Source organism: Muscardinus avellanarius (genome assembly GCF_963383645.1).
Source record: "Muscardinus avellanarius genome assembly, chromosome: 1".
NCBI lineage: Eukaryota > Metazoa > Chordata > Mammalia > Rodentia > Gliridae > Muscardinus > Muscardinus avellanarius.
The window spans coordinates 54,244,352-54,270,846 of NC_137786.1; the positions used below are offsets into that span (position 1 = coordinate 54,244,352).

General features: G+C 36.2%; 1 protein-coding gene across 1 annotated transcript in view; it reads right to left on the reverse strand.

The window, feature by feature from the left end:
* The window catches only part of ADAMTS6 (ADAM metallopeptidase with thrombospondin type 1 motif 6), a gene marked incomplete at both ends in the record, with an annotated part of 308,213 nt that overhangs the window by 30,319 nt on the left and 251,399 nt on the right, over positions 1-26,495 (reverse strand). The window contains 2 exons of the mRNA XM_080703170.1: positions 92-296; positions 12,320-12,449. Of these exons, the coding sequence (XP_080559296.1) occupies positions 92-296; positions 12,320-12,449 (335 nt within the window). The remainder of the gene's footprint in view (positions 1-91; positions 297-12,319; positions 12,450-26,495) is intronic.

A 26,495-nucleotide genomic window follows, 5' to 3' on the forward strand; every position in this document is an offset into this window, starting at 1 on the left:
AGATGTTCATATGCTCAGGTCTCTTCAATATTAAAAGCTTGGGTATTGATAGTTATGACATCTCAAAACATACAGCCTCAGAGTTCCTTACTTCGGACCAGTCCAAGGCTACCCACTGGGGTGGGCACGACTGGTTGTTGCAGGACTCTTTTTCAATTGGCCGGTGTGTTAAACAGCCACTGTAGTCCAGGGTCTCCTCCTCAGAAGGCCCGATCTTCCTGATGCAAAGCACTGCCCTTGTGCGCATCCCGCCATCACAAGTCTTGCTGCACTCCAACCAGTCCCCGATGAACCACCTGCATCAAGAAGTGGAAGAAACACAGAAAAGAATTTCTTCGGTGCATGCAGAGATTTTCAGCCCAGTCAAGGCACTTTTTGTGATGGACAATACCCTTTTTCTAGAAAAGCTGATGGTTCAGTGTTGATTGATAGAATGAATGGTTAATGGAAGAGCCAGCTAAGGAAAAGACTGTCAGTTACCCGTGTGTGTGTGTGTGTGTGTGTGTGTGTGTGTGTGTGTGTGTGTGTTTGTGTGATACTGGGGATAGAGCCTAGGGATGTTCTACTGAGGAGATAGAAAGGAAATAGGCAGATAGGGAAGAGGCCTCGGTAGAAAAAAGTTAATTTCCTGCTCTTCCCAGGTTCAGAGATACGAATGACCAAAGCTTCACAAAACCATCTGTTTACTAATCAACAAACCCAGGAGACATCACTGGAGCAAGTCTGACACTGCTACTGAAAGGAGACCCTTCAAAGGACATGCAAATACCCTATGCAAATTCTGAGAGCTGCTTCCTAGAATTCCAAACTCCAAGCAATAGAGGACATGGAGACATATATAAACCCCTAGAGCAGTCACCAGGACGGTTACCCACTCTGAGAACCCCTCCCCGTTGGGGAGCTTCTCTCTCTCACACAGGTTGCGTTAGCTTTGAGAGAAGGTGGGGTGCAATTGAAGGCACGTGGCCTGGGATACACTCGGGTAGTGACCTAAAGGCCTCCACTGGACATCAAGGCCGACGAGGGCCTCTAGGCGTGACCTGCACTTCCTTTCTGGCAGATCGTGTGGACTCTGGGGGAAAGCAGCTTGCAACTGAAGGCATTTGGTTTGGGCTACCCTCAAGTATTGTCCTGAAGGCAGCTACTGGGCATCAGAGCCCCAATAGCCCTTAGGGGTGTTCGGCCACTTTTCCCCATTCCCTGCTGCTTCTAATAAACCTTTTACTCCCCTTCCTGTAGTCTGCGGGTTTCATTCTTTGCTCACCGTAGACAAGAACCCGGTAAGGAAACGCCAGGTTTCTTCTCAAGAAACTCTGTTTCATCTTAAGGAAACACCAGGTTTCTTCTCAAGAAACCCCCTGTTTTACTACCTTCAAGCTATACCCTGACCCTTTTTATTTTTCGTATTTTGAAACAGAATCTCATTAGGTTGTTGAAAGTCTTGCTATTGCTAAGGCTGGTCTCAAGCTTGTGGCCCTCCTTTCTCAGTCTCCCAAGTACTGGGATTACTGGTGTGTGCCACCATGCCTGGCTAGTTGTCTTCTAAAGTATAGGTTACGGGCTTTAGAGCAGGCAGAACCCAGATTCAAAGAAGCAATGCACTGTACTTTTTTTTTTTTGCGGGTCTGGGGATGGAACCCAGGGGCATTTGACCTCCGAGCTATACCCCCTGCCCAATTTTTTATTCTTTATTTTAAAACAGGGTCTCACTGAGTTGCAGAGGGCCTCACTAAGTAGCTGAGGCTGTCCGCGAACCGCGATCCTCCAGTCTCAGCCTCCCGAATGCTGGGATTACAAGCGTGCACCACCACGCCCAGCATGCACTGTACATTTTTAAATCTCTTTTTTCCTTTTTTCCCCCTTTTTTGGCAGTTACTGGAAATTTCAGGGGTTCTTTGCCACTGAGCTACATGCCCAGCCCTTTTTATTTTTTATTCTGAGAAAGAATCTAAGTTAGCAAGTTAGTCTTAAACTTGTGATCCTCCTGCTTCGGCCTCTTAAGTCACTGGGATTACAGGCATGCAACACCACATCTGGCTTTTTTTAAATTTCTAAAATGAAAATAATAATTATTTATCTCATAAGAGTGTTATAAGGATTAAATAATATATTTAAAATTTCCATTATCCTTTTGGTAAATGTTAAACAACTGGCTCTCCATGAGGGTAGAGAGTTCTGATTTGTGGCATATGCAATTTTCATGTGTGAAATACCTTAAGGCCAATTTCAAGCTACCAGCTTGATATACTGAATATGAACAGGAGAAGAGATATTAATAATAGATTCTCATCAACACATACTTGCTGGCCTTAGCACATGCCACAAGAAACAGTAACAATTATTATTATTTTTACTACATTGAGACTGTTTCTTCCACAATAGAGTCTTATATGCTAAAGCCAGCTTACTAGAACTGAGGATTTGTTTTCTAACTTTCAAAATGATCTTCTACAAAGGTACTACATAAGCCTCAACAGTCCTTATAGGGGCAGAGAAGGCCCAAGTATCCATACAGAGTGTAATGATGTGAGATGGAGCTATGAGTTCTTGTTTTTAGCTAGTTTAGAAAAAATAGCCAGAGCTGGGTGTGGTGGCACACACTTATAATCCCAGCATTCAGGAGATGGAGACCGGAGGATCGTGGTTCTCAGTTAGCCTCAGCTACTTAGCGGTGCCCTTCACAACTCAGTGAGACCCTGTTTCAAAAATCAAAAGACTAGCCGGGCGTGGTGGCGCACGCTTGTAATCCCCGCGTTTGGGAGGCAGAGACAGGAGGATCGCGCAGGTTCGAAGCCAGCCGTGCGCGCTGGCTTAGGAGACCCTGTTTCCAAATAAAAATGTAAAAATAGGTCTGGGAGTGTAGCCCGGAGGTAGAAGGGCTTCCAGGAACCCCAGTACCACCAAAAAAAAAAAAAAAAAATCAAAAGACTAAAAAATAGGGCTGGGGGTGTAGCTTGGAGGTACAATGCCCCTGTGTTCCATCCCTGGTACCAGAAAGAAAGAAAGAAAGAAAGAAAGAAAGAAAGAAAGAAAGAAAGAAAGAAAGAAAGAAAGAAAGAAAGAAAGAAGGAAGGAAGGAAGGAAGGAAGGAAGGAAGGAAGGAAAGAAAGAAAGGTAGGTAGAAAAAATAGCCAGAACTATACTGCTGCAAGCTTAAGCAATTTTATTATTACAAAGGTAGAAAGAAGGGACAAAATAATACAGCACTGTGTTAGAGAGATAAATGCAATGGAGTGCCTTGAAGGCAAGACACTGAGGTTTTAAACACAGAACAACTTTTATAAAGATTCATTATCTCCCATCCTGCTTAACCAATAGTCTTTCTATCTGCTAATGACCCAAGGTAGGTGTGGGCCCACCCATTATCTCTGGTGAAAGCCTTTTGGTATGATTATGAGGATTCACTATCTCCCATTCTTTTTGACCAATAGATAGTCTTCCTATCTGCTCCTGATGTAGGTGTAGACCTGCCCATTATCTCCTGTGCAACCCTTTTGGTATTATTATGAGGATTCGCTATCTCTCATCCTGCTTGACCAAGCCATTTATCTGCTCCTACCCTGACCCAAGTGTGGGCTCACCCATTATTTCCCAAGCTTGGGGTCACATGGTATAGGCCCTCTTTGAAGACCTGTATCATCCTAAGTCCTCTGAAAGCTTTAGCCTAACTGCTAGAAGTTATTTATTATGTAAACTTGTCTTTAAAATATGAAGGCCCTGAACTACAGCTCCTTTGTGTACTTGGTAATCACTTTTGGTAAGAACTCTGCATGGTAACAGCTGCCTCCTGCCTGAGTGTCTGCGCAACACCCAAGCCCTGACTACTTTTTACATTTTGAAATTAATACTAAAGCCATTTTCCAATACCGGTACACAGAGGACACGGGAGTCTTAAAACATCTTCAGCAACTGTAAATCCCTGAAGTAGTTCCATGAAAACACTGAAATTCCTTGTGGTGATGCCTTTGCTCCTTAAAAAATATCTTCTGTACAATTAATGTGGGAAGAAACTAAAATGTCTTAAAATGAACACATGTCAGATTTGTAGGTACCATTACATGTTCTTAAAGTCATAAATGAAATATAATATATATATATCATAGTATATATAATATGTTGAGTATTATCTATATACACATATATTTCAGAACAATAATGGAACCAGGACTCTATCAGCTGCTATTTTAACTGGATTTTATTTTTAACATTGTCGAATGGAGAATGTGGTTCATGATGTATTTTCTTCAGTTCATAATTATATGCTCTTGGATGGGAGACTACCCAGAAAGAAGAGCACATAAACCTTGAGAACAAGTTTCTTAGTATTTCCCCAAGCATAGCTTTATTTCGCCAGTGTTGTATATGGGAAGTAATATCCGGTAGAATCAGAGCACTACTATCCTAAATTTGAGTCTGTATTTAGCCAATTAAGCCACGATGATCTTTGTTTATTATTATTTGTATTATCATTGTTTCTAGAAAATTCATCATTTAGAAATTCATAGTCAACCAGTTTTTCAAACTTAAAAAATAGATTGTCAAAAATCTAAAAACATTTAATCTAAAATTCATTTAAAGAATATCTTAATCTTGAATTCTAAACAACTGACATTAACATATTTTTTTCAGTTAAGTCATTTTCAAAAGGAGATTTAAAGTGATTTTCATATTCTTCCCTGTTTTCCACAAATGGACACGATCCCAAATTGTTAGTACCATTTTTGGTTAAGAAGGAAAATGTGTACTGAGAAAAATAACTTGCATGCCAGCCATAGTGAAATACTGATTCAATTTGCAACAGTGATTTCATCATCAAGGTTAGGGGATAAAACAGAAATGTGTATGACCCAGCCACAAAAAGCTCAGTCATATCACCTCCAGCCATGATCTCATTAGGTCTCATAATGTAAGAGGGATGGAGAACCTCAAATTAAACCCAGGTGCTCAAGTATCAGCAGTGATTCAGGAGGTGTTGCTATTCTTTGGAGGACAGGGTCATGGCCACCTCTACCTTTTTATTCGTTATCCCTTCTTTTATCATCAACCATCTCTTTACAGAATCTGGCCTAGATCTGTGGTGCTAACGTTCAACTTGGAACATGTGAAAGTAAAAGTATTAATAACCCCAATTTCCATTCTGACTTTAATTTCAGGCTTCACATTCAATCCCTGTTACATCTTTATTGCTCATCATGTTCTCTCTTCCCAAGTCTCTCTAAAGGATTAAATCACACCCAAGTTATTCGAATGGTTTTGCAATGCTACCACTACATCTGCTTGTCTCTGTTTCTCCACTCTCCTGCAGAGTTGAAGGCATACAGCTTCCTTCTTCACATAGTTGACCCTGTGATGGCATTCCTCCTAGTTTTCTGTCATTTTCCCCTGTGTTTAGATTTAGTGATTAAAAAAAAAAATGAACACAGAAATTCTTTCTGGAACTCTCAATTGCTGAATTTTTATAGCCTCAACAATCCCAGTGCTGGTTCTCTTTGTGCTGTTCCCAGTGATCAAATCATCCTCATCTGCACAATTGCCTTCATACTGATTTGATGCTAACGATTAAATAGGATCCATGGTTTTTGAGTCCAAAATATGAGTAGCATGCTGTATCCTGAGTGATCTGATCCTCATTCTCAGTGACTTGTTATATTAACAATAGTATTATTTGGAAAATGGAATAAGGGAGGCACCACACAAAATTTTGTCCCAGTCCTATTTATACAGTCTATTTTTTGAGAGAAAAAATCATAAAACCAGATTATTTTTGCTTTGTAATTTTTTTTTTTTTTTGGTGGTACTAGGGATGGAACCCTTCTACCTCCAGGCTACACTCCCAGACCTATTTTTATATTTTTTATATTTTATTTGGAAACAGGGTCTCTTAAAGCCAGGGAGGCTGGCTTCCAACCTGTGTGATCCTCCTGTCTCCGCCTCCCAAGTGGGAGGGGGGAATTAAAAGCATGCACCACCATGCCCAGCTTGCTTTGTAATTTAAAGGAAAAGGGCAGACCATCTGAAAATAAACTGACACCTAATATTTGGATTCAAGCTGGGCATGGTGGCACACACCTGTAATCCCAGTACTTGGAAGGCTGAGACAGGAGGATTGCAAGTTTATGACCAGCTTTAGCAACTTAATAAGGCTCTTATCAACCTAGCAAGACCCTGTTTCAAAATAAAAAGTTAAACCAAACTGGGGGGGGGGTAGCTAGGCAGTAAAATGCCCCTGGGTTCAATCCCAAGTAACACACACACACACACACACACACACACACACACACACACACACACAATTTGGATTTAGAGAGACAGAGAATGAGCATGAGTGAGCACCAAGGATGTAGCTTAGTTGTAAAACACTTGCTTAGCATGCACAAGACCCTCATTTTGATCCCAAAACAGAGAGAGAGAGAATGAATTTGATACATCTTTCATCAGAAAAAAATCTCAATATATAACCTCTATTTACAAAGATACTAAAACTTTCTTACATTCAAAAGTAATTTTTAAAAAGATTTTCAAAACAAAAAGTTGATAGAAAATAATTCTTTATTACTTGGATAATTTGAAAGTAAAACTATTGGTAAGTAAAAGTAGAATTCTCTATGCCCTAAACATTCTCTAGTGGAGGTTCTCTTCAGTGTAGAAAAAAGAAAAAAGTGTAGTACACATCTCTGAAGTTATGGCCCCTGAGAATAGGTCAATGAAGCACACAAAATCAAATGTATTAAAATGCTTCCAAACAGTTAGTTTGTGATTTATAATGTTAGTGGCATCTGGTATCATGGAAAACATCACCAGTGATTAGAAACCCTCATCTATAAAATGACGGGAGTTGGCTGAGGTGATTGCTGTGTTTTGTTCCAGGTCCTAAATTTTGGAGTTTCATAGAGGACTCTGATGAATCTTTTTCTAGACTTGAAATAACAAATTATAGTTGTCAATGGGTGAGGTTCAATGACTCAAAATAATTGTTAAACATTATACCATAAAAATACCATTAAATTTTTTAAAACCTAGCGCCTAGATAAAAATCTTGCTTCTCTGAGCTTCCTTTAATACTTCTGCTCAAAACTCTTATTGTATTTGTAACATTTTTCTTATACTATTGCTATTTTTATATGTATTTTACCAGTTAGATGGTCCTTAGGAACACAAAGCAGAGTCTTCTATATTGCAGTTGACTTTTTAAATTTAAGTGTTTAATTAATGATTTTAAAAATTCTTGGTCACAGTATTGTTACAATGTACAGTTTACTGCTTTTATCTTTTTGGTTTTCACAGATTTAAGAACTACAGTACCACCCATGACTCTTTTTCTCCCTATCTTCCACATATTAGGGAGAGCATCTAATTTCTTACTTTTTGTGACTGACTAATCTCATGACAAAGGAGGAGAAACCATAGATGAGCAAATAAGGAGGCCTAACTGGGGGTAATAGGAGGGGGAAGAGAAAAATTCCCTAATGTACATGATGTACATTCACAAACTTATCAAAGTCAATCACTGAGCCAAACATGAATGGGGGGGATGTGGAGGAATGGGAGAAGGGCTGAATGAGTGATGTGTGCATGTATGCCTCTACCATCTTTACTCCATTAAGACGACTACAATGAAGTAATAATAAAATGAAAAGCTACAGTACCATAGGGGAATAGCATTTAGTATTCAAGGATTCTTCCCATGAGGTCATATGCAGAAATACTCTTGCTATTAAGACACAGCATGGTAAAAACTGAACTTGACCTTTCTCTTTGGATTCCAACTCAGTGCCACTTCCTTCCCTAGCAGAGGGACACTGGCTTCCTATCGGTCATATCCTTTTATACCAACTCCTCCCTTTCCTTTTTTCCAATTATGCAATCCCATGTCATGGATTCCACTATTTTTACTCACCACCTTGACTATTAGACACTTTCTCATCAAAAAGTAACTGCTATGAGCACACTAAGTCTCTCCATCAAGACCTATGCTGCCCTTTCAAAGTCTTCCAAATAAACACTATTATTGTTTCTCTATCAATGCCCATTTGTCTATTTTTCTCATCCCCTGTCATTTTCTTTATACAATGCAATGACAAATCTTACTGAACTGTGTTTTTCTATATTGTGCTTACAAATGTCTTCAATATGAGTAAAGACATTTTAAGCTTTTTTTTTATTTGAAAGATGCTTTCTGATAAAAATGCTAGAGTTTTAGATTAATAGTATTGAAAAATAATAACATTTCAATATATATACTTCTTTCTCAAATCAGGTAAATGCATTTCTAGAATTAATTTTACATTAAAATAAAAAGAGAATCTTCGAAAATATAATGTAATATAAGACCTTCCTAAACATTATACCAATGAAAAAATTAGAAGTTTTATAGTTTTTCTAAATCATATTTTTGAATTTATAAGTAAAAATAGATCAAAGCTATAAGTAATATGGAAGAAATATGATAAACTGGGGAAAATATTTGGAAGATAAATAAACATAAATAAAAGAATTAAACTCACCAAGTATTGTGTGCATGTAATTACTATCACATAATGTCACTATCACTATGAATTACATTATGATGTGAGACTATAATGCACCAATAAAAATATAAAAAGTAAAAGAATTAACATTCTGAATTAATTAAAAGTTCAAATACATAAATAAATAACAAAATAATAAATACTTCCAAAGAAAAATGGGACATGCCATGAAGAGAAAACAAACTAGTTCAAATAGACACTGAATATTATTATTTAAATGTACAGCTTCATCTGAAACCCAAGAAATTTAAAATAAAATAGTAATTCTATATGAGGGCTTCCCCCCTCCAATTAAACATCCAAGATTGTTTAAAAATAATACTAGCCAGTGTTGTTCAGTTCAGGGAAATAGCATTCTTATGTCATTTTAGTGAGCATATATACCCATGCAATCTTTCTAGAAAGCAATTTGATAATGCTTCAAAGATGAAAATTTGCTTCCATTTGAACCAACCAGAAATTCTATTCCAACTTGTTCAGTATAAGGGCATAATTATAGAAAGTTTTATTGACAAAAATGGCTAGTGTTTTGGTATCAAAGAAGATCAAGAGCTAGAAGACAGTCGAAGTTGTACAACAGTGGAATACTAATTTAAATACACAATGAAATATCTACTAAATGCTAGCAAAGATATTTAATGCCCAAATCATATTGAGGCCGGGTGTGGTGCCACACACTTGTAATACCAGCATTTGGGAGGCTGAGACCTGGAGGATCGCAGTTCACAGACAGCATTAACTACTTAGTGAGGCTCTTTGCAACTCAATGAGACCCTGTTTCAAAATAAAGAATAAAAAATAGGGCTGGGGGTATAGCTCAGAGGTAGAATGCCCCTGGGTTCCATCTATAGCACCGTTAATAGTAATAATAATAATAATAATAATAATAATAACAACAACAACAACAACAACAATAACAACAACAACTGTACTTGAAATTAAACCCAGGGGTATTTGCCTCTGGCTACACACACCTCCTCCAGATATTTTTATTAACTTTTGTTTATTTTGAAACAGGTTCTCACTAAGTTGCTGAGGGTCTTGCTGAGTTGTTGAAGCTGGCCTTGAACATATGATACTCTTGTCTCAGTCTTACCAAGCATTGGGACTATAGTCATGCAACACTATGCCCAGCTATAGGTGTTTTTATGTACTTCTTTTTATTTTCCTATCACATCATCTAAAAAATAATTTATCTCCTTTTCACACTCATTTAAATTCTTGCTGAATCATAGCATCTTTTGATGATTTATATCTTATAATACCAATGTTTACTGAGAATCTCATATATGATCATCATTCTTAAGAATTAAATTTCTTTCATAGTCTGAATCCAAAAGAATAAAAAAGAAATTCAAAAAGCAACTAAGAAAAATGGGCTAGTCATAAGTAATATCTAAACTATATACCTTCAGGTTCTCCCACAAAAGGAAACTGTCAAACTAATTTTTTTTTACATATTCCCTCTATCTTTCTCTTTTGAATTTCATTCCCATACCTGCAAGCTTAAATAAAAAAATTCATTTCAGAACTACAAAAGAAAAAGTGATAGGCAATTTAACTTTAATTATGTATGTTAATGTGTCAGTCATCCTTAAGTCATATTTTAAAAAACCTTCAAATGCAATACTCAAACCCAATGTATGGGATAGAATCACTAACTATTGAACTCTCTAAGGACTTTGGACATGTAAGCATGAAAGCTTCAATAAACAACAATGACAACAGCTAAAAGCTTAGGCCAAGGTGCAACCAGTTCCATTCAGATGTATTAAATGGCTGATGAAATGCCAGAGGAGAGACTCAAAATCCTGAGGGTTGGGGAACTGATTCGATGGGCTGAAACTCACAATTAAATGAAAACATGCTAATGTTATTGGAAACTTAGAAAGGGGCAAAATTAGCACATGTTTCTGAGCATCATTTTGTTTTATTTTATATAGTTTTTCAGTTTTATCTTGAAATAAATTTATAAAAAAAAGTTGTTTTTTGTTTGTTTGATTGTTTGTTTGGTGGTACTGGGGTTCCTGGAAACCCTTTTACCTCCGGGCTTCACTCCCAGACCTATTGGAAACAGGGTCTCTTAAGCCAGTGAGGTTGGCTTTAAACCTGCACGATCCTCCTGTCTCCACCTCCCAAGAGCAGGGATTACAAGTGTGTGCCACCATGCCCGGCAAGAAAAAAGTTTTTTTAAGAAATGATGTCTTCATACTACATATGATAGGCCACATCTTTCATGTATTTTTCCATGTATGAATTTTAAGGAATTAGTCCTTTGGTAGTTACACTTCAAAACAATAGACATAAAATTACAAAGTATTCAGAATAAGAACTCTGTCAATCTAGATATATGTGCTCCTTCCTTGACAACCACTATCCTAAACCTTTTCAAGAGATATTAGTAAAATCTTCCTTTAAGATTCAAATGTTCAGACAAACCCTGGTTTTGCATAATGGACATTCATATGAATTACTGTTTTAGAATAAATATTAAGAAATATGACTTACTTTAACTTATTAAGGAACTAGATTTTTCTTACTTTTTATTTACTTTTTAGATTTTTCTTAATTTTTATTGATGCATTTTAATTATACATCATAGTGATCTTCAAAGTGGTACAAACATACTGGCACACATCACTTGGTGTATTGGGACCTGGATTCTTTTTTATCCACTATTAAATCCCAGGTATTTGTGACTCCACTGTGATATGTATACATATATACATATATGTATGTATACATATATATGTATATTTTTTAATTGCTATGGTGAGGATAGAATCCAGGGCCTCACACATTGTAGGCAAGTACTCTACCACTGAGCTACACCCACAACCCTACTGTGATCATTTTTAGAAAAAGGATTACTTCACATATAAATTTATTTCCTTACTCTCTTGGGATAATTAGTTAAACAAGGGATTAATGGTTGATCTTATTTCTCAAATTAGAATGAAATGCCATGCACACATATTTTGTCTTACGGTTGTCAGGCAAAATCTCTACAAAAATAAGGACTGTCATGATCAACCCAGCATCCTTGTCTTTTTTCACATAATTACTGCCTTTTGCTCAATCAAGAAACTTTTTGGTTTTTGCAGATTACAGAGTATGGTTCACTGACAGCAGGTCCCATTTTAGAGCCATTATTAAGAGGAATGGTTCTCTCCTTGTGCTTCTCTTTAAAGTGAGTTGTAATCACTACATTAATCAACAGAAAGATTGAAGACATCTCTACACCTGAGCCCAACACTCAGAAGAGGGTATGTGTTGCAATAACAGAACTTAAAACTGATCCAGTAAGTTAAAATACTGACAGTTCATTTCAGCATATTTCAAACCACTTTAAAAGTCTGTCAAACTTAAAGGCTACCTATCTGGAAAACATAGGAGTGCAAAGAAATCATTATTTTTAAGACATCACTATTTTAAGTATAATTTAAAAAGAAGAAAAATGCCAATAATTACTGTAAGGCACCATCAGTTGCAAAATAAATTCTAATTTTATAGATGTTAAAATGTGAAGAGATGGGTGCCTTAGAATTAATGAAATATAATCATTTGCAGCACTGTGGTAGGATTAAATTCACTGAAGTCTGCTTTAAAGCAGTTAATCACTGAAACCTATGGATAAATAGGAATCTTGGTTCAGTGAAAAAAAGACATTGAAATTCTTCTATGTTGTTTTCTCAGCCTAATTTATTTATATAACGTGACTGTGTTTCCAAATATGAATACGTGATGTTTTTCCCTGAAGAAAATAATTCTCACTTCTTTCTTGTACTTACTCAGGTGGGCAGGGCTCAATGTTGCAGGCTCTTTGGTTTTCAGGTGGCTTACTCTCTGGATCACAGTAATTGTTCTGGACAATGGAGTTGTCATCCAACCTTTTACAGACCACCTCCTGTCTCTGGACACCTTGAGAAAAGGAAGACATCATTAACTGGAGTGCAGTCTACCTTCGGGTGATAAGTTAGGTCTGCATAGCTTTCCTCTGTGCGAAACCAGCCTCACTGGATCACTGCTGCCTTATCTGTTCCAGCAACACTTGCCTGCTTCTCTAAGAAGGAGAGAAGTCCTGGTCATTATACTGAAATTTCAGGCACAATTATTGTCCTCACACTTAAGAATAGAACTGTTTTTAAGTCCAGAAAAGAAACTATTGGTAACTTCAAACAATTAATATTTCCATTTGCATAGTCTTCTTCATGCTTTCCTTAAAAAAAAATTGAATTCCCCAAAATATCAACAGAATAATGCAATTTCAGTGCAAAACAATGGCTATATATTTATTAAAAAAAAAAAAGACAACAGGGACCAGTTTACTTTTTGAAATCCCATCAACTTAGTCTCTATTAGGAACACATCAAATCCATACATTTCATTTGTTTCTTTTAATTATATATACATATCTCTCTAAAAGCCCATCAAGTTTAGAATTTAAATACTGTAATGGACTTGATATGGACTGAAATCAACTAGTCTGTTTGCTCTGTCAGAGCTGGATGCTTGTTGATTACACGATTGTCAAAGAAAAATATACATAGTCATTCAAATATTAAATTTACAAAAAACTTTGCTTGCTCTTAAAAATTAGTTTATGTGATCCGTTTACCACAACTAACAATATTCTCATTATAACATTTGTGAAATTATAAATGTATGTTTATTATTTATTGGCAAAGATATCCACCACAACTTACTCACATTTCACAAAATACAAAGACACACAGGACACACACTCTTATTTGTAAATATCCCTGGCAAATATATTTTATGTATTCTCATTTTCCCTTTAGCGTCAAGGAATCAATAAAGTAGACAGGTTTGTCGAGATCCCAAAGAGAAACAAGTCGCACTACGTGGCGATGCTGATGTGTCAGATGGCACAGAAGTTACTCCTGGAAATGGAAATAAAAGCACAAACTAAACTGTCCCCTCATTGGCCAACCCCAGCCCTTTGAACAGGTAAGCAAAATTACCCAGAAAGAGGGCGGAAAGGGGCATTAACTGTGTCCAGGAAACCACAACTTTATACCTAGTGCCAATCCTTCCCAAACCTTTTTTTTTTTAATTTCCAGTTGTTTTTAAATGATAGTACCCTAAAAATAAAAGTATGATAATCACAGATTAGGGAAATCCATGTGAAACCAGATCATCCAGTCAATGAAATTTTCACCTAATGTGCTCGCCACCAAATGCTTCCCCCAAGGCTTCTTAAGAGTCAGGTAATCCCAGTTTGAGGCCAGTCTCAACAATTTAGTGAGACCTTCAGCAACTTAGTGAGACCCTGTTTTAAAATAAAAAAATCAAAAAGGTCTAGGGGTGTAGCTCAGAGGTAGAATGCCCCTGGATTCACTCCCCAGTATCAAAAACCAAAAATGGCATGGAAATTCTGCAGGTGGGAGTGCCTCAGTTGTCACAATATGTCCATATTGGACTAAGCTCTTGGAATTTAAAGATGGCTAGAGAAAACTCTGATGTCCACCCAACCCAGGAGACGTAGATCCCGTTCCCTCTATGACCATGTGAGTAAAAAGGCATTTTTTATTGCTTGCAGTGATTCAAGGGTAATATTGATTCCCTTCAGGAACAAGTTCTCCTAAGCTTAGGGGTCTCAAACATAGTCAATTTACTGACAAATTGTCTTAAAGTATGTATTGTATTCATTTCCTCTCAAACCCTAGAATAGGCCAAACAACTCAGTTGTGATGGCAACAGTTTGGAGTTTTTAACTATTAAACTTTAAATTTTTGAGGGAAGAATGATTCACATCAGGCGAAGCTGTGATCCGTTCACAGATGTTTCATGATCTTCATCAGATCACCTCCCCGCTGTGTCATTCCAGTGGGCAGATAACTAAGTCCATGTGGTCCCGCTAAACAGATACCTCTGCCATGAATCACAGGACTCAACTACCCACTGCAACCGGGGCTCAGGGCATCCAGCCACACTTATCCAGGATTGTGCTTCTAACAGGAAGAGCCAGGGATTGCTTTTATAGGTTCACATTTTTTGTTTTTGTTTTTGTTTTTAAGTTATCTAAATGTAGCTATACTTGAAACAAGAATTCTGACATTCAATCCTATTATTGGTTGTTTCTCAGAAAAGGATAAATATTTTCAATTCTACAAAATAGAATGGATGTTACTTTGCTTCAATAGCAGAAATATTAAGTCAGTTGCTATAGGCTAATATGAAAATTTGCTTTTTCATCTAGAAAATTAGTGCTAGAGTGTTGTTTGGCTATAATTGCATTTGTTCAAAAGACGCCTTTAATGTAAAGTAGTGCTGCTGCAGTTTGAATTGCAGATGAGATGTTAGTACAAGTAATTAGCAGAGATTTATATTTCATTTTAAGATAAATGCTAGCCATACATGTATCTGGAAGGAAATTTCCTACATAACATTTATTGTTAAAATCTTGAAAGGCATCCAAAACAGCAAGGAACAATATAAAACTTACCTATGGTCCCATGTCCTTATTCTAGGTCTTTATTTTTTAATTATTTTGCTATCTGATGAGATTCAGTGATTGGTTTAAAAGTTACATACATACACAACTGAAACTGCTAGCTAAATGTATTTGGCAGGTCATTCATTCATTCATTCATTCACTCAACAGATAATAGTTACTAAATATAAGGCACTGTACTTCTTATAGAATATTGTACTGTTAAAATTACAATTGACTTAATTTTTTACTATGCCTTAAAGACTTTTTACTGGTGCATTATAGTCATACATCTTAATGAGGTAAAGACTTCTTAAAAACTGGGAATTAGCTGGGCGTGGTGGCGCACACTTGTAATCCCCGTGCTTGGGAGGCAGAGACAGGAGGATCGCATAGGTTCAAAGCCAGCCTCAGCTACTTAGTGAGGCTCTCAGCAACTTAGTGAGACCCTGTTTCCAAATAAAATAGAAAATAGGTCTGGGAGTATAACCTGGAGGTAGAAAGCCTCTGGGTTCCACTCCCAGTACCACCAAAAAACAAAACAAAACAAAACTGGGAATTAAGGATATTTATGGGTTCATTTCAGCTTAGTGCTATTTTTCTGAAAAATTGAAGTACTTGAGAAGAGAGCTAAAGTTGCTGTATATGAAGAGGCACTTCCCTTTCATTCATCTTTTGTTAATTTTCTTCTACTACATTAAGACAGTGTGGCATTTTACACTCAAGAATTACCTATACCAATAATCAATTCCAAATCTTCTTACATCATACTATTTTTCTCTAGCAGAATACATACTTACTTCCAACTTTTACCCCCACCCTTGGCAGGTTTACAGACTTTTTTTTTTCTGCTTTGATTTTAGGACAGTAGCAACAAGATAACTCTATAAACCAGTGTACCTAGGTATATGGATTTTAAAACATAGACTTTTTAACTAGGGCAAAGGCAGCTTTTAACTTTAAAAACATAAAAAACATAGATCTACTGGAAATAATCTTAAGTCAACAAGAGAAATGGAATTTAGGATCTTTTAATATGATCAGTCCTCTTATGCATAGCTTCTTTTGGAGTAGTATGTAAAACATTGCTCAGTTGACTTTAAACCCTATCAGGAATAATCACATCCCATTAAACAAAACAGTGTGCTTTCAAGTCTAAAACTAAATATTATATGTCCACATAACCAGTCATTGTCTCTCTAATGAAGAACAGAATTCTAGTGCCTCAGTGTTCATACCTCTGAAGATAAGGAGATGTTCTGCAGAATTCAATAGCCATATTTAAAACTGTACTAATTATTTTATTCTTAAATGGCTAAAGTTACTGACATGCACATTGTGTTTTTTTTGTTTTTTTTTTTTTTTTTTTTTGGTGGTACTGAGAATGTAACCCTTCTACCGCCAGGCTACACTCCCAGACCTATTTTATACTTTTTACTTGGAAACAGGGTCTCTTAAGCCAGCAAGGCTGGCTTCGAACCTGCACAATCCTCCTGTCTCCTCCTCCCAAGTGCGCCATCAGGTCCAGCTGTGTATCTTTTTTTAAAACACAATCTCTTTTTCATCTTTTAAAAAAGGAATGGTTTCATATTATAAAAGTACAAACTTATCTTTCTTTGTCCAACTCATATTTATCTTAAACATGCTAAAAGGGTGCATCCTATTTCAGGAATTTTAATTTGCTTATCTTTTGAATGTTTTATACTAAAAAATCAAATATTATGGCATAATGGTTTTTAATATAAAAATGCAACCCTTGGGCCAAGGATGTATCTCAGTAGTAACCTTAAATTTTCATCTGCAAGTTTAAAGTTGTACAGTCCTGTATTTAATTTTCTGCCATAAATGAAAATCTAACATAGTGTCTCTTGTACAAGAGGAGGACCCAACTTGAACCACTGCTCTAGCTACACATCAAGAAATGGCTTTTAATGGCGCATGAAATAGCATCAGACACGGGAAAAGGAGCAAGAAGTCCACCAAATAGCAAGGGAGTCCTGGATGGCATCTGTCCTTCACCATTCTCTCTGTAGGAGATGGTGATGGATGGTTCAAGTGAGGAAACTTTGTGGTCCCAGGGCCAATCCTTTATGAAGGCTTCAGAGAGCAAAGTTCTACTTTATTTCTTGCCTTTTTCTAGTTCTTTCTCTACTACTCTTATTATAAGCTGCCTGGCATTCTCATGTGGTCCCATCCTCTCTTCTTTCAGAGAGTTAAATAATGTTATAAACCCATTTGCAACACAATGTGCAGTAACATACTGCATTTCCCGAGCAGTTGGCCATCCTAAGAGTAGAAAGAGTGACCTCAGTGCTGAAACATTAGTGCTTGAAACCTTAACTTGAAAGAGTTCTATGTGTTAAACCAAAAAGGATGGGGTTGGAAGTGGTTAAGAGGAGGAGAAAGGCCTTCTAGGTCTTCTCAACTCTACTCAGAAGAACCAACACTTCAATGTTATACCCTTCAACTGATAAGGGGACATTCTATAACCACATATGAGTAAGTCAATAAGGAAAAGAAAGGTACAAAAGTATCCTTGGGATTGATGGACTAATCACCCTCTAGATAACTGAACCTATAGCAGAGCACAGCATATCTACCCAAGAAACAGTTTTCTAGGAGAAAGAGGGGGAGGTTAAAAAGTTAAAGCTTATACTAAAAATGGGGCTGGTAGCCAAGGCAATAATTTGCTTAACCACAGCATCCAGAGTAGTTAGCCACGAAGACAACACTATATTACCACAATATACAGGCCATATGACTGCTAATATTAATTTAATATAAATCTTCAGTGCAGATAGTATCCACAGAGTGACAAGTGCCAGGAAGAAAAAAAATAAGAGTGTCTCTCTGCTCTGCCTTTCGCTGCTGGAGTCTGGCTGTTGTGTTGTGTGATTGTTGGCCAGACACAAGCATTTGCAGAGCAGAGCCCATCTGCCTTGGATCTAACAGCTGGCACCCAGGATACCAATCAACTCCACCCATATGGCTTCCTTTTGTTGAAGAGCCTCATGCTAGTTTTTATCTTTCAAAGGCTTTTCTTCTCTGCCTCTCTAGTGTCTTTCCTTCTATCCTGAGCAGAAATAGATCCTGAGAAAACAGGATGATGAAAAGGAAAATGTTGCTCACAAAATATTGTATTTTTCTATAGCAACTGTGTCTAGTAATGATAAAGTGGAGTGATACATACACACACACACACACACACACACACACACACATATATATGTGTGTGTGTGTGTGTGTGTGTGTAATATATGTGTGTGTATATGTATATGTATATATGAAATTACACTATGCCTAGGGGGAATTTCTACTGCTCATTAGTAATCTCTTCCATGGAAAGTATCTAACTTAATCTAACTCTTTTAGTTTCTACTATGTCTCAGGCATGATTTTCATTACCATAAGAGGGAAAGTGAATATGACAATTTTGAGCTCAATGAGATTACATTAAAATGGGGGGAGAGGGGTAAGGCAAGAGCCATTATAAGTATATTGCACAAAGGCAGACGCCTTATTTAATAGAATATTAAATTTTCAGATCTGATATTTTAAATTTTACAGCTCTCTCATTTTGTTATATTGCTGTCTGATTTCTCCTTACCTGATCCTCAGTGGTTTTGAGAACTCTTTTCATAGCCAAATGACTATGATGCCATTACCTTCCACTTTCTCTTGTTGATTTTCTTAACCCCAACTTCTGCCATATTTAGTCCGTTCTCTCTCTCTCTCTCTCTCTCTCTCTCTCTCTCTCTCTCTCTCTCTCTCTCTCTCTCTGTTTTATGTGATTTAAGTAAATGACCTAGGGAAAATTTTCATTCCCCTTTGTCAAATGAGACAATCAAATGAGATGACTTCTAATGTTTCTTTCAAAGCCAAAATTCTATAAAAGGTGTCTTTTAAAAGTTCAAGATTGTTTTCCTCCTAACCCCCCCATCCCCTTTGAGGTTTGCTTTCGCCTTGTATTCTATGAATTGATGAGTCTAGAAAACATGTCTGTTATTTTCCATTTGGCTCTGCAGTCTTATTTCAGAGCCTGAGTTACTACAAGTCCTTTTGACCTCTCCCAGATATGTCAAGAAGCAGAAAGCTAACTAGAAATAGGGTGGAGGGGTTGAAAGGCAAGTTTTATAATTAAACAATCAACCCAAGTTACCAAAAGATCATCTTCATGATCTTTAGTAGGAGCTTATTAATTTTGGGTATTCATCTAAAAATTTGAAGGAATGATGTCAAGAGTACAAGGCCTTGAGTTTCTCTACACACTATGATATATTTATCACCAGTAGAGATGCTTTTATTTTAATTATATACAGAAGCCCTCTCTCAGGACCAGAAAGCAAATGTTTCAGGTTTTGGTTAAACAACAATACAATCATAAACAAGCTGTGACTAAAATATTCATTTTCTTCAAGTGAAAAATGAGTATAGCAATATCATGAGGTCCCTCACATTTGGGACAATAATGCCTACCACTTATTTTTTTTTTTGAGGGGGGAAATAATGGCTTATTTTTTGGGGAAAAATAATGGCTTTATTTTTTCCCAAAATTATTTTATATGTACTGCCTTATGAGGATATTATGATAGTTACAAATACTATTTTGGACAGAATTTTTGTGAAATGAAGCTTAACACTGATCATTAGTACAACATAAACACACTTGAACTTTGGTTTCAGCCTTTTCCAATGTTTTTCACTAAGTGAATATGTATCTAAACTCTGCTTATATTAGAAAATAATATAGTTACTAGAGCCATAGGAATTATAAAGAGGAAGAAAACCAGCATCAGGGAGAATGTTTTGGGTTAGCAGAGATTTCTTTCTCTCTACTACAAATCTTAACAGAAAATGCAAGCCACAAAATGCAGAGGTAACTCATTAAAAGTGTCAAGAGTATCAAACTAACCTTTCATATTTAAGACTTTTTACAAGAAGTTAGAAAGCTTAAATCGCATTGAAAATACATAAGAGAACTCAAGTAATTTTGAAAAAGTATATTACGTAGAAGAAGCCATATGCTTAAGGAAAAGGATGATCAAAAATAATTATTAGAGTCAAATAAATGGCACACTATTTCCCAGAAGTGAAAAACAGCCACAAGCTGGGGTTTGCAAAGAGGAGTCACTCTTCTTTCTCAAGGGGAATGTTGTACAAGAACTTAACAGAAGCTAGGTGAAATTGATGGCTGTATTGAGCCAAGGATTTCAGGAGTCTGCTCATAAGTACCTACCATGATGCCTGGTACAACTAATCTCAGATGGTAAAAAGCACTCTTCCCTCTCAATTGTAAATGGCCTAAAAGAGGGAAGAGTGGGAGAAAGACTGTTGAGGGGAATGCATGGTAAATGCAGCGATAGACCACTGATTGTCTAATCTCCTAAATAACTTATTTTTCAAAGAGCAAGGAGAAAACTAGGGAATAATGAACAAAGCTGAATGCAAACCTTTATTCTTCCTAAACTCGAGTCACTTTTTTTTCAGAGGCTTTGTATTATTAAAAACATCACAGTGATCTGTTTTATGTCTGTTTGGTATATACAGGAATAAAATGTAAAAGAACCCTCATAGTTTCAGACAATAGTACATTGTGCAACCTCACACCAAAAATACCTTTCACAGGGAATTTTTCTTAAAAACTAATTATGTAGCTATGCTTCTTCCAAGGGAAATAAATGGCAATGAGTAAAGTACTTTTAACTATTCAAACCAAAATTCTCATCTGTAATCTTTTATTTAATTCTGAATAAACTTTCAGATAATAACTTCTGAGTCAAAGATAAGCACATTTAGTTATAAGATTCAACTTTTTTTGTCTTTCATACTTAATTTCAATGAAGTCTATTTTGAACCTTAGGGCAAAAAAATTAGATTTTGTTTTTCTCTGTCTGCCCTACTTTGAGACAACTGTGCTTTGACTTTCTGTGAAAGTTACAACTTATGTGTCCTTTATAAGCTGCCATACAAGTGTTAGTCATTATTTTTGTTATTGTGTCTATAAAAGTCAAGTCTCAAAACCCTTACTTGTTTGGAGCACATTCTGTTACTGCACCAACAATGTGAATGTCTTAGATGAATATTTTAGAACTGCTGTAGAAATTAAAAGGACACATGTGAAGATATCAAGATTTACCTCTGTATTATCTGGTACCTTGAGAGCTGTTTTCTTTTTGAGTATTAGTACTGGTCTAAAGATTGGTTTGTATTTTTTTCTAATAATTACTTTTTTGCTCTCCCTTTCCTAATAATCACATCTTCATGTTTATATTTTCATTGCTGCACTGTAATTATGCATCAAAGTACGATTCAAGGTGATGCAAACACACATGCACAGGTGTGTTTCCCTCGCATCTCAGCTCACGCTGTCTCTCTTTACACATTAGTGAGATTGGTAGTGATACTTTCACATACAGACATACCGCTATCTGAACTCTTCCTCTTTTCAAGCCTTGTTTCCTCTCCCTCCTTCCCTCTTCCAACTCCCTTCCACTCTTCTATTGCTCTCTCTCCTCACTTAACTAAAATCCCTTTTCTTTCCTATTTTCTCTCTGGCTTCCACATATGAGAGGAAACAAACAAGCCTGACTTTCTGAAACTGGCTGATCTCACCAGAACATTCTCTAGCGCTATTCATTTTCCTGCAAATGACATGATTATTTTTAAAATAGTTTAAAAACCGTTATTTTTAGAATGGACTTACTATACTTTTATGTGCACATGGTTTGCACTGTACCATTCTATAGTGTTATTATATAACATAAATATGTATTTCTGCAGAACCGATGTAGAAGTATTCAATATTTTTTTGTGGTACTGGGGTTCCTAGAAGTCCTTCTACCTCCGCCTACACTCCCAGACCTATTTATACTTTTTATTTGGAAACGGGATCTCTTAGGCCAGCAGGGCTGGCTTCGAACCAGAGCGACCCTCCTGTCTCCGCCTCCCAAGCACGGGGATTACAAGCGTGCGCCACCACACCTGGCATAGAAGTATTCAGCTTTTAAAAGGTGCCAAAGCAATCTATGTGATAGATTCTTTAAATAATTTGAAAACTATGTTAATAAATAGAATGATGTAGATTATTACATAAATTTGCTAGTCACAAAAAAAGTAACTGGTATTAGAGGTTCCGTTAAATGTACCCTTCCTTCTTCCATTCTTTCTTTCCAGTTTAATCACTCACAAATCTTACAACTAAAGTAACAGAATCACAGAGGAAAACATATTAAGGAAGACACATAAGGAATAATTAATTAAGATATAAAAGAGAAATTTGCTTAGCATTCAAGACTAATTCCTCATCTGGAAGTGCAGAAGAATCTATATTTTTAAATTATGAACATCATCAGGGACCTGAAGAGTAAATATTATCCACTGTTTTTTCCTCTTATGAAATAATATTCAATATCTACTGAAAAGAAGTGAAGTGACATTTAAAAAAAATTTTTTTTTTTGCTGTACTGGGGATTGAACCCAAGAGAGCATTCTACCCATAAGCTACATCCCCAGACCTATTTTTTATTCTTTATTTTGAAAAAGGATACCACTAAGTTGTGGAGGGCCTCACTAAGTAGCTGAGGCTGGCCATGAACCTGCGAACCTCCTGTCTCAGCCTCCCAAGCATGCACCATCATGCATGGCTATTTTTTATAATTTATTTTTTGTGTGTGTGTGGTACTGGGGTTCCCGGAAACCTTCTACCTCTAGGCTACACTCCCAGACCTATTTTTATATTTTTTATTTGGAAACAGGGTCTCTTATCCCAGCGCAGCTGTCTTCAAACTTGCGCGACCCTCCTGTCTCTGCCTCCCAAGTGCGGGGATTACAAGCGTGCGCCATCACGCCCGGCTATTTTTCATAATTTTTATTTATTTATTTTTTTATTGGTGCATTATATTCATACAACTTATTGAGGTAAAAAAACTTGTGTGTACAAACATGTACTCATCGCTGATTTAACCCCTACCCAAATCCCACCCCATTCCCTCCCCATCCCTTCCTCCCTTGCTTGGCTTAGTGATTGACTTCGATATGTTTAAGTACATTGTGAGCTTTAGAGATTTTCCTCTTCTCCCCTCCTTTCTCCTCCTTTAGGTTGTCTTGTTTGCTCCTCTCTTCTCCCTAACTCTCACATATTAGGGAAAGCATCTGATTTCTTATTTTTTGTGTCTGACTAATCTCACTTAGCATAATGTCTTCCAGTTCCATCCATTTCCCTGAAAATGACGTAATTGAGGTTTTTTTTGATGGCTGAGTAAAATTCCATGGTGTACATATCCCACAGTTTTGTAATCCATTCATCTGTTGATGGACATCTTGGCTGGTTCCATAGTTTGGCTATGGTGAATTGTGCAGCTATGAACATAGATACACATGCATTAGTTTGGTAGTTTGGTTTCTTTTCTTTTGGGTAGATACCCAACAGTGGTATTGCTGGATCAAATGGTAGGTTTGTTCCCATTCTTCTGAGGATTCTCCATACTGTTTTCCAAAGTGGTTGCACTAATTTGCAATCCCACCAACAATGTCTTAGAGTTCCCACTTCTCCACATCCTCGCCAGCATCTGCTGTTGTTTGTGTTTTGAATGATGGCCTTCTTATAATTTTTAATGACGTTCATTTTACACTAAATCAGAAGCTCTCAAACTTTTTTGGTTCATGGCACCCTTAGTAACTCAACAATGTTTTTAAGTCACCTCCTAAGGAGAAATTGTTTTAAGAAAAATTATTCATTAAATAATTGGTCCCAAATACTTCACTATAATAATTTGTGTGGTTTACTACCCATGTCATTGTGTTTATCTTAAAAAGGTACAATGTTCTGTGGCACCCCTACAAGGCCACTACAGTACTCTTGGGTACATTGGTATCTTTGAAAAGCATCTCCCTAAAAATCAGAAAAATCCAAAGTTATTTGTAAACTACTTAGAATATTGAAAACCTCAAAGAGAAGAAACTAGATTAAATATATATGAGAATGTAGATAAATCAGGTAAAGATGCATAAAGTAAAATAAAAAGAATCTGTCCTATCTAGAAAGAAAAAATATATAAAATAGTCTCTGTGTTTGTATGCTATTCTCTCTCTTGCACACATGTGTACACACACACACACACACACACACACACACTTAGCCTTAAAATGACATTGATATCCAGGGGCAAAATAGTAAAGAAAGAAGCACTAAACAAATAAAAAAATAGACTACATAAGTAGAAAAGAAAAAGTAATGACTGCATTTTAAATAGTGAAAATTGGTCAGTATCACTCCTCAATAACCAAATTTTATAAGTAAGGAAATCAACAACATCTAAATAAAATAAAAATTGTCACAATAAAACTCCTCTTCCTTAGCAATCTAAGAAAAGTTTTAACTTATTTTTCCCCTCTAACCTGCAAAGCAATAGAGATGACTCTATTTATCAGAAACCTACAAAATTGAATTATTTGGTATGCAAGTTTTAGTTCTACACAAAAATAAAGAAAGGAATACCTAGATAAAACAATTTGGATGAAGTATCAGGAGTATAATAGGATGAGTGGAAGGATAGAATATATATTCAAAGTATAAAATAAAAACAGTAATAAACATAAAATATGATACGTGTTTATGGCTCTCGTTGCACTGCAAATAGAGTGCTCTTAAGGCTTCTTTTGTAATCAAACAGGTACAAAGTTAAATACAACACTAGAACATCAACTCTTAGCTTTGGCTTTGGAAAGTTTTACTTTAATACTGGAGTTGCATGAAATCAGAGAAGAGCTAAGGAGGTTGTGGGAGGAGAGAGGAAATGGTTTGAACAGTGGGAAATGAGAATATATCCAGAAAAAAGGAATAAAAAATCATCATGAATACTACTGCATTCTGCAGGACTCATTCCCTTAAAAAAAAAAAAAAATTTCCTAAAACAATAGAAGGCCTTCCTTCTCTACTCTATATGATTCTTATATTCTGACTTGTAAGTCTACATTAAAGTTGGTTGAATGGGTAACCATGTATAGGTTGAGTAATCCTTATCTGAAATACTTGGGAGCATAAGTGTTTCAGATTTCAGATTTTTTTCAGATTTTAGAATGTTTGCATAGACTTTACCATTCAAGCATTCCAACCCCAAAATAAAAAATGCTCCAAAGTTTGAAATTTTTGGAACATCATCAGAATTTCACATTAGGGATGCTTAACCTGTATTCATTTTAGCTCTCTCTGTATCATAGAAATGTATAATTAGAATGAAGAGCTTTAATTTTTTGTTTAAAAATCTAAAAGCATTAATCATCTAGATGATATAAATGATCTATCAGGTAAATAAGTTTATACGCAAATAAACTAAGCTCAAAAATAGTTTACCAGGAATGTCTAAGGAAAGTGGTCACATTAAATAAAAGTCATGGATTTGATTAATTCACATTCTACCACTTATTTTCTTCTCTAGTGCATGTCCATTCCTAAACCTCTTGAACTTCTACATTCAATTAGTGATCAGTAAACAAGAGGTGTGTGTTAGTGATGCCCCAGAGTATTCACATCTGAGTATTCTTTTTTTTCTTCTTTTATTTTAATTTTTTTAATTTATTTTATTGGTGCATTGTAGTCATGCATCTTAATAGGATACACGATGGTGGAGACATTCACGCACACATAACCCAATTAGACCTTCCTGATTCCCACCCCATTCCCTCCCCCTCCATTCTTCTCATGTTTGGTTTAGTGATTGACATTGATATGTTTATTAAAGTCCATCATGCACATTAAAGGATTTCCCTCTTCTTCCCTACCATCCCCTCAGTTGCCGCCTTATTTGCTTATCTATGGTATTTGTATTTCCTTCTTCATCTAGGGTTCTTCCTATGACCCATTTTCCTAACCAGTAAAACTATCACTCAAAGTAGATGGGGAAATAAAATTCTTCCACAACAAACAGAAGCTGAAGGAATTTATGTCTTCAAAACCAGCACTAAGGAAATATTCAAAGAAATTAACTGCAATGAAGAAATAATACATGCCAGAACCTGAGAAACAAGAATTTCCATCTAGCAAACAACTAAGTAAAGAACAACAAACACTATTTCAAACCAAAGTTAAATCTCAACATGTTGGGAATTAAAAATCATCTCTCAATAATCACACTGAATGTAAATGGGCTCAACTCCCCAATAAAAAGACAAAAAGTGGCAAAATGGATTAAAAATGATTATCTATCTGCTAAATGCAAGAAACACACCTTCAAGTAGAGATAGAAACAAACTTAAGGTAAAGGGCTAGAGGTAATCCATGCCAATGGAACTTGAAGACAAACAGGAGTAGCAACTGTGATATCAGACAAGTTAGAATTCAAGCCTAAGCTTATTAGAAGAGACAAAACAGGTCATTTTATAGGTAAAAGGAACAATCCAGCAAGAGGAAATAATGGTAGTCAACATTTATGCCCCAAACATAGGTACAGCTACTTTCATAAAACAAACTTTTTGCGACATTAAGTCACACATAAATCCAAATGCAATAATAC